This window comes from Rhinopithecus bieti, unplaced genomic scaffold (assembly GCF_001698545.2).
Source record: "Rhinopithecus bieti isolate Rb0 unplaced genomic scaffold, ASM169854v2 scaffold_51230, whole genome shotgun sequence".
In the NCBI taxonomy this organism is placed as follows: Eukaryota; Metazoa; Chordata; class Mammalia; order Primates; family Cercopithecidae; genus Rhinopithecus; species Rhinopithecus bieti.
The window spans coordinates 452249-462074 of NW_016820119.1; the positions used below are offsets into that span (position 1 = coordinate 452249).

Here is a 9826-nt window from a genome sequence, read left to right on the forward strand (position 1 = left end):
TCCAAGCAGGATTCCAGAGACCTCAAGGCCATCCTTGGAGAGCTCTCATTTTCAGGTAGTTCCTTGCACCAAGCCAAAATCTGTCCCCACATCCACCCAACAGTGGTTCCCTATTCTGCCCTCTGGAGTCCTACATACAAAGCCTAATCACCTGTTTCAGACCCCACCCAGGCCTCCTGGGTTCCAACCAAGCCAAGAGGCAATTGTGTTTCTGAAGGAGACCCCTCCCGTGTCCCACCTCTGCAGTGGGGATAGATGGAAAGAGCAAGGCTTAGGATAACCTCACACACTAGGTGGCCCTGCCCCTGGCATGCCCACCTCTCTCTGCTGCTGCTGCACACCTCAAGCCTGTCTCCCAGCCTGAAACACACAGGCCCAGTGCAAAAGTAAAGCAGTCAGGAAGTCAGGTAGAAAAGACTGCATTCCTCCTTCCTTCTCAGCAAGTTTCCCAAGCAGTGGGCCTCCTTGGGCACAAAGCAACCTCCACGGCCAGGGTTCCCTCAGGATGCTCTTTGGGGAAAGAGCCTCCAAGCTTCCTGAGAGCCCACCCACCATCCCAGCTGGTTATTCCCTCTGACGGTAAGCATTCCAGGGAGTGTGGAGCAGCCACCACCAGTATTCCTCCTTGGGACTCATACAGTCCCAGTTTGGGGATAAGATAAAAGTTTCCCCGGGAGGATGCCAGGGAGGACACTGGCATCCTCTCAGCTCCCAGGAAAAGGGTCATGGACACATCCCCTCCTGGAGGCCAGTGACATTGCCTGTCCCACACCCCCTTGGGCTATGCTACCTATATCCAGGAACCAAAGGCAACACCCAGCTCCTTTCACTCTCATGGGTTCTGGGGACAAATGATAACCCACTGGACACGGGGAGGACACCTTTCCCCAACCAAGAAATTAAGGAATCAAGGGCTGAGCTGGGAACAGGAGCTGCAGGCAAGGAGATGGACTGGACCTGGATTCAGGTGGGCCCTGGGCAGGTCCCCAGGAACCGAATGCCTATGAGGCACACTCAGTGGAGGGCAAAGGGGAGAAATAAGCCCAGAAGCAGCAAAGTGACAAGGGAGGACTACGAGTAGCATCCAGGAATTCAGCAGAGGTCAGCGAGCTTGGGAGAGCTAGGGCAGGCAGATAAGGTTCTGGGCTGTTCCTCTTTGGGGCAACAGCCAGATAAATAGCTCAGCTAGTTGCATAACCCTTCTATTTGCCCAGAGCTTTTGTCCAGAAACTCTCTGTCCTGAGAGGTGATTAAAGAAGGCATCCAGCAAGAACTGCACAAGAAACGGAGTCAGCCGGAGAACAAAGAGTGGTCTTCCACTGCCTCACAGGAGGATGGAGGCCCACAACACATCTGCCCCTTTCAACTTCACCCTGCCACCCAACTTTGGCAAGCGCCCCACAGACCTGGCACTGAGCATCATCCTGGTGTTCATGTTGTTCTTCGTTATGCTCTCGCTGGGCTGCACCATGGAGTTCAGCAAGATCAAGGCTCACTTATGGAAGCCTAAAGGACTGGCCATCGCCCTGGTGGCACAGTATGGCATCATGCCCCTTACAGCCTTTGTGCTGGGCAAGGTCTTCCAGTTGAACAACATTGAGGCGCTGGCCATCCTGGTCTGTGGCTGCTCACCTGGAGGGAACCTGTCCAATGTCTTCAGTCTGGCCATGAAGGGGGACATGAACCTCAGGTAGGCCTGGGGGTGAGGAGGGAACAGCCTGGGACAGGAGCTACATTAGAGATGTCACAATTGAGGGGAAGAGCTGGGCTAAAGCCAGGAAGGAGTGAATGCAGCCTGGGTGGAGGCTAGGGCAGGGGGAGGCTGGCATTTATTGCCAAGAGCTTATGCTGGGATGGGGACAGGAGTTGGGGTATGTCTGGTTTAAGCACCAAGCCAAAGGGACCATACTGGTCCAGGAAGCTCGTGGTGATCTCCTTGCTTCCAGAGGTGTCTCAAGGATTGTCTTAAAGGAGCATTGATTTAAGCCAAAGGAACCTCTGGAGAACTGCATCCACCTACAACAGTGGACAGGTTGCCTGCTTTGAGCCCAGAGATTTAAAAGGCAGTGTGAGGCCGGGCGCGGTGGCTCAAGCCTGTAATCCCAGCACTTTGGGAGGCCGAGACGGGCGGATCGCGAGGTCGGGAGATCGAGACCATCCTGGCTAACACGGTGAAACCCCGTTTCTACTAAAAAATACAAAAAAAACTAGCCGGACGAGGTGGCGGGCGCCTGTAGTCCCAGCTACTGGGAGGCTGAGGCAGGAGAATGGCGTAAACCCGGGAGGCGGAGCTTGCAGTGAGCTGAGAACCGGCCACTGCACTCCAGCCCGGGCGACAGAGGGAGACTCTGTCTAAAAAAAAAAAGGCAGTGTGATTCATTCCAAACATCACCAGGAAGATCAAGGTGACTTGGAACCAAATGAGCACCTCAAATTCCTGCAAAGCAGGCAAGAATTTCCAAAAGGTCCTCCCAATTACCTAGTCATCTGAGATGTTTTCTCTTTAAAGTCCCTCATTCCCCATCAGATGCAGTGACATTTCCATGCAAAGGCACAACCAGGGAGATCGCAGCGTTTCCCAGCACCCACTCAGGATATGCCAGCCCCATCTCGGCCACCCTGGTAAGGGGAAGACAGCAGCACCCCCTAACGCCCTGCCCAAAGCATTATAAGCAGAAATCAGCAAGGGCTCGCTCCTGCAGACGCAGCACGCAGGGGCTGGTTGATGCTCATCCTTGCAAACAGGGGGGACTCTAGTCTAGAACATCTGCCAGAGGAGCTACTTCAGACCCGTTCCAGCTCCAGCTCCAGCAGCCTGTGCTGAAGCTAAAGAAGACTCACTCGCAGAAGCTCTTGCTTTTAGCGAAACCTCAGTCTCAAGCCAGTCCCTCTAACTTTTTACCATTAAGTTTAGTGTTTAATATACTTTTCTAATAGATTTCAAGTTAAGGAATTTTCATTCCGTTGCTAGGAATTTTCATTCCATTCATTCAAAATCATACTATTTATTATGTAAGAACATTAAATTTTGTTGAATGACTTTTCTGTATCTACAAAATTATACCATTTCTTTAATCTAATAATATAGTAGTATGTATTAATAGATTATCTAATGTTAAATCATTCTTATTCATCTTGTTCAATTGTATTACTTTTTTAAAGCACTGCTTGATTTATTTGCTAATATTTTATTATTTTTGCTTCTATGTTCATAAATAAGAGTGGCCCCCTATTTTCTTTTCTCATATCATTCTCCAGCGTTAGTTCCAAGATCATATCAACCTTATACAATAAATGGGGGCATGTTTCCACTTTTTATATTATCTGGATAGATTTGCATAATATTGCAGCAATCTGCACTTTGCATGTTTAGTAGAACACTACCGTAGGACAGTATAAATCATGTGGGGTACTAGAAGATAGGTTTTGAACTGCTTATTAAATTTTTTTTTTTTTTTTTTTTTTTGAGACGGAGTCTCGCTCTGTCACCCAGGCTGGAGTGCTGTGGCCGGATCTCAGCTCACTGCAAGCTCTGCCTCCCAGGTTCACACCATTCTCCTGCCTCAGCCTCACGGGTAGCTGGGACTACAGGCGCCGCCCCCTCGCCCGGCTAGTTTTTTGTAGTTTTTTTTTAGTAGAGACGGGGTTTCACCGTGTTAGCCAGGATGGTCTCGATCTCCTGACCTCGTGATCCGCCCGTCTCGGCCTCCCAAAGTGCTGGGATTACAGGCTTGAGCCACCGCACCCGGCTAAATGTCTTAAATAATTATAAGTTGAATCAGGTTTTTGGCTTCATATTGACTTGCTTTTGTAGGTTATATTTCCCATGAAATTGTCCATTTAAGTTAAAAATGAAAGTTTGAAAATGTCTGTAGTTTATGACTTTTAAAATCTTCATTGTCTCTGTAATTACGTTCCCTTTTTCACACTAACATCATCAGTTTAGTGCTATCTCTCTTTTCCCCTCGGTCTGTCTTTGCCAGAGTGTCTATTTAACTGACCTTTAAGAAAAAAAAAGAAAACAAACAAAAAGAAACCCTACTTTGGTTTACTGCATCCTAACAATACAAAACTTAAAAAATTCTTCCTTTCTTTGTATTGGGTTTTTCTCTTCTAACCTCTGAGTAAGGTGCTGTAACTCATTAATTTTAGTCTTTCTTCTTTTCGATATAAATATGTAAGGCTATAAATTGCCCTTTAATAATTGCTTTATTTACTCCTGGCATGGTTTTAAATTACTTTTATTGAGATATAATTCACATACCATAAAATCCATTCTTTAAAAGTACAATGCCTTGGTTTTAGCATATTTCCAAGGCTGTGAAACTATCACCATTATCTAATTTCAGAACATTTTCAATACCCCAAAAAGGAACTCCATCCCATTTAGCAGGAGTCCCCATTTCTCTCTCCCTTTCTAACCCTCGACAACCACTAATCTACTTTGTGTCTCTATGGATTTCACATAAATGGAAGCATTCAACATGTGACCTTTTGTATCTATACTTCTTTCACTTAGCATAATATTTTCAAGGTCCATTCATGTGACAGCATGTCACAATACTTCATTTGTTTTTGTAATTGAATAATATCCCATTGTATGGGTATAATACATTTTGCTCATCCATTCATTCAGCTGATGGACATATGGGTTGTTTCTACTTGTTGCCTAGTATGAATAATGTCTACGGAAGCTCATAGGCAAGTTTTTGTGTGAACATGCTTTCTGTTCCCTTGGAATAGATACCTAAGAGTAGAATTGCTGGGTTATATGGTGACTCTGTGTTTACATTTTTGAGAAACTGCCAAACTATTTTCCAAAGCACCATTTTACATTCCCACCAGCAGTGTATGAGGATTCCAAATTTTCCACATACCCTGCAACACTTGTTATTGTCCATCTTTTTAATTATAGCCATGCTAGTAGATATTAAGTGGTATCTCATAGTGGTTTTGATTTGCATTTTCCTAATAAGTAATGATGTTGAGCATCTTTTCATGTGCTCATTGGCCATTTGTATATCTTCTTTGGGAAAACATCTCATTCAAATCCTTCGCCCATTTTTTACTTTATTATTATTGCATTATAAGAGTTCTTCATATATTCTGAATACTAGACCCTTATCAGATATATGACTTGCAAATATTTTCTCCCATTCTCTGGTTGGCTTTTCACTTTCTTGATGGTGTCCTTTGAATCACAAGTTTTTAATATTAATAAAGTCTGATTCATCTGTTTTTTCTTTGGCTGTTTGTGCTTTAGATGTCATATATAAGAAACCATTGCCTAATCCAAAGTCCCCTCACTATGTTTTTTAAATATGCATTTTACTATTTTTATGTTCTAAATACTTTTTCCACCATGATTTCATATTTGATTGATGATATAATTAGAAAGTTCCCTTCCCCCCACCCCATGATCCTTTTATTATTGGTTGCTCAGTTTCAATGCTCCTCCCATCTCAGGTCTAAGACCTCAATTCTGGTCCCTCCCTCGGGCATGAAAGAGTGCCAAGACTAACACTCCACTCCCCTCCATAACCCCTTTATACAGTGAAGCTGTTTGTTCATTTGTTTGTATGTAGACACAGGGGTCTTACTTTGTTGCCCAGGCTGGTCTCAAACTCCTGGCTTCAAGCAATCCTCCCTCCTTGGCCCCCCAAAATGCTGGGATTATAAGCATAAGCCACTATGCCACACTTAAAATAAATGTTAATTTCTTACAAGCTCAAGTGTGTATTTAAGTGTTCAGGGGGGTTGGGGAGTTCCTATTATCTAGTTCACAATTTTCTTTGAGGGACTCTCCTCACCTCTAACAGCTCTTATCCTTATGACATGTCTACCTATTGTTCTTGATAGCTACGCTCTTGATGCATATTTAAGTCATATTCCATCTTTATGGAAATAATGAAAGAAGTGTAGATGGAGGGTGGGGCTGTGGGGAGGAGGAGGGACACACTGAGTGTGGTTTTCCTAGGGTCTTGCCAAGCCCTCACCTCCCAACCACCTTCCCACTGGAATAAAAATCAGAGCCATATATTTTTAATGTGAATGTCCATAAATCCAAGGAGATGCCCTATCAGCTTCCTTCTCAGTTGACCTTTCCAGAGGGCCTCTCCCTAGACAGGGTCCTGGGACTAACATATAAAAGATTCCAAATGGAAAAGGAAATTGGACAAGTAGAGCTGGAAGGATATATTATTCAGGCTCTGAGTATCACACTCAATTTATTTTAAATAATATCAGGAGGAACCAGAAAGTAAAGAGCATGAGAACACCAGAGTTGGGGACTGGAATACTATCCAAGATGCAAAGCAAGTCTGACCAAGTTATCTTGTCACTTACTCAACATGGGTATCTATTACTGCCTTCTCTACTACCCCACCATTATGGCCCTTCAATTATTCTGTTTCTTACTGCTTCACTATTTCTTTTACAGTCCTTTTAATCATGATATCTGTTTACTGATTTTTCTTAGTAGGGTTTTTGGCTTCTGCCTGACCATCACTCCCGTGCCACCTATCCCCAAAGACCAAGTGCCCTGTCACTGTGTCTCACACTCAGACTCCCCACAAGGTAAAATGTGCTGATATAGCTAATCATTATTGTCTCCGTTGGACAAAGCCACTACAACCAGCCATTCCCTAGGCTCTAAACCAGACATTCAGTAACTGTGGGTCAGGTGCTATTCCCTGGTCCAGTGGGCTAATGACCAGAGTAATGGGATCACACAGTTAGCTTTCTACAAAATGGGCTTGGCATGGGGAAGGTGCTCAATGCAAAAAGGGTTCTATTACAGAGGAGATCAGAATGGCTCCTTCCACAATGAAGCACACAGGGATTGAAGCAGTTGAACCAGCCTAAGTTCAAATCCTGCTTTGGCCACTTACTACCTTGTGTGATTTCGAGCAGGACACAACTCTTCTAGTCTCCAGCTTCCTTGTCAGCGAAAAGATAGTATGCTTACTGCCTAATGATATGGGGGAAAGGAACTGAAGTCATATATGTCAAGCACTTAGCACAGTGACTGCCACTTAGCAGGTGCTCAACAAAATAGTCTGTATTTATGGGCTCTCTCTCTCCCCTCTTTCCATGTCTCCCACCAGCATTGTGATGACCACCTGCTCCACCTTCTGTGCCCTTGGCATGATGCCTCTCCTCCTGTACCTCTACTCCAGGGGGATCTATGATGGGGACCTGAAAGACAAGGTGCCCTATGGACGCATCATATTATCACTGGTCCCGGTTCTCATTCCTTGCACCATAGGGATCGTCCTCAAATCCAAACGGCCACAATACATGCGCTATGTCATCAAGGTAAGAACCTGGGGGCTTGACAAATTATGGCAAAAGAATAAAAACACCATATACAACTACACAGTATAATCACTATATTACTAATAAACAAATATATGCTCCTACTAGATGCTAAGTTTTATGCTATGCACTCTGAGGATTCAATGTCACCAGAGTCTGATCTTTGCACAAAGTGAAGTTAACACATGAGGCCGGTGTAGTGGCTCATGCCTGTAATCCCAACACTTTAGGAAGCTGAGGCGGGTGGATCACCTGAGGTCAGAAGTTTGAGACCAGCCTGACCAACATGGCAAAACCCCATCTCTACTAAAAATACAAAAAAAAAAAAAATTAAAAAATTAGCCCGGCATAGTACCAAGTGCCTGTAATCCCAGCTACTCAGGAGGCTGAGGCAGCAGAATCGCTTGAACCAGGGAGGCGGGGGTTGCAGTGAGCTGAGATCGCGCCACTGCACTCCAGCCTGGGCCACAAAGCAAGACTCCATTTCTAAAAAGGAAAAAAAAAAAAAGAGAGAGAGAGAAGATCCAATTCCAGTGTACACACAAGTAGTATTTGCAGAAGGCAAGGAGATGGGAACAGTGAGGGCTGGAGTGGTAAAGGAGGCTTCTTAAAAAGGAAGGGCTTGAGGCATTTAGGTAAACCTGGGGAGAAGCCTGAATAGAGGAGTTGAGAGGGCACCAAGGGCAAATTTGGCTGATGTGGCAAGAAGCTAGAGGAGAGAGGTAGTATACCCATTCCCAGCATTTCAGGAGAGGGACAGGGTGGGAAGCAGGTGAATTAAGGCCACAAAGGTTTTGAGGAGCACCGTGGTCATAGACAGGGCATCATGCCACTGCCTTGTGTGCAGAAAAATCCCAGACTCTTAGAGTGCAGCTATGGTCTCTCCACCAACATTTTCAACCTTGGAGTTCAGTCTCTGCCAGCCTCCCCCTTGGCTCACTGTTCATCCCACAGAGCCAGGGGGTCATCCTGGTCCTCAGGAAGGACTTGATCTTCTGACATCCTGTACTATCTCTGCCCTTGCATCAATGCCTCTGGCCTGGTCTGTAAGGCGTGCTGCTGAGAACCCCAAAGTTTGGCAGCAGCTTTGAGCCTGGAACAAAGAAGTCAAGAGTCCAGTTTTCAGGGGGGTTTTATTTTCACACTACTATTGTCTCAAGAGTAGTTTTGCCCTTTCCCTGTCCCAGTGCCATGGCCACTTTCCGCCTGCTGGAGGGCATGGAGGAATCATCCCTCCTCCTTTCCCTGGCCAGTCACCCCACCTCAGCATCATTCTCTCCACCCTTGTACTCATAGACCTCCTTTTAGTGATTATGCCCCTGGTCCAGCAGCCTCCCCTCTCTCACTCTCATTTCTAAAACATCTCTGTATTGGTTCTTCACAGTCAGCTTGGACACAGACTCACATATCTCTTATTTTCAAAAAAACAGAACAAAAACTATCTCTCACTGGGATTTCTTGTGGAATCCACCTCCCATTCCACCTAATACCTCCCCCTTTGCTCCCCTTCCTAGCCAGGCTTCAAAAATCACCCTCACTCCTCTCTCTCTCTCTATCGCTGCCTCTCAGACACCTTCCATTTCCCCCATGCCACCGCCAGAGCTCTCTCACAGTGACCAGGCCCTCAGCAATTCATTTCCATTATTTGAATCCCTCTCTTCTCTCCTCCTTGGTCTCCCATCCACCCAGCATCTTGATGACCACCTGCTCTACTTTCTCTGCTAAATCCAATGGACATTTCTCAATCCTTCCTTGACCTTCCAGCAGCATTGGACATAATTGACCACTGCCTCCTCCTCAAAAGCCTTCTCTGTCAGCTTTAGTGACTCTAGGCTCTGTTGCTTTCCTCCTGCCTCTCATGACCTCCTTCGGACTCCCTTATGAGTTCCTCTGGTCAAAGGCACTTCTCTGCATTCAGACCAAGCTTTCTGCCTTTCTCACCACACCTCTCCTAGCCCAGGATCTGATCCCTCTCAGGTCTGCAATTACCATCTGCAAGCTGAGACTTTCAGAACAGCAACATCCGACCTCAACTCTCTCCTGACTCCAGAATCCATTTATTATCTACTGATCTTTCTATCTGAATATACCTCGGGCATTTAAAACTCAATATATGTTAAATAAGTCATCTCCTCCTGCTGTGTGGTTATCTCTGTCAGTGGCACTCTGTGTGTGCCCAATTGCCTCAACCAGAAACTGGAAGTCATTCTCAATGTTCCCTTCTCCCTCACCACTCACACCTATCTAATTAATGACCGTCGATTCCACTTTCTGTTGCTGGAATCCATTCATTCCTCTCCATCCTTACCTCTCACTAGACAACTCAAATGGCCTTCTCATCCAACCTCCTCACCCAGTTTTAACCTGAGGGTGAAGATATAAAGTACAAACTCTATCATGTCTCTCCACTGCTTAAAGCCTGTCATTGGTTCCTTCCCCCAGGATAGAGATTAAACTTCTTAATGTGGCACTTTTTTTTTTTTTTTTTTTTTTTTTTTTTTTTTTTTTT

General features: G+C 45.4%; 1 protein-coding gene across 1 annotated transcript in view; it reads left to right on the forward strand.

Annotated features, from left to right (window-relative positions):
- The first annotated feature begins 1198 nt into the window (after positions 1–1198).
- Positions 1199–9826, forward strand: part of SLC10A1 (solute carrier family 10 member 1) — a 16761-nt gene continuing 8133 nt past the window's right edge. Inside the window, exons 1-2 of the mRNA XM_017859584.1 lie at positions 1199–1690; positions 7107–7317. Of these exons, the coding sequence (XP_017715073.1) occupies positions 1335–1690; positions 7107–7317 (567 nt within the window). The 5' untranslated portion in view covers positions 1199–1334. The remainder of the gene's footprint in view (positions 1691–7106; positions 7318–9826) is intronic.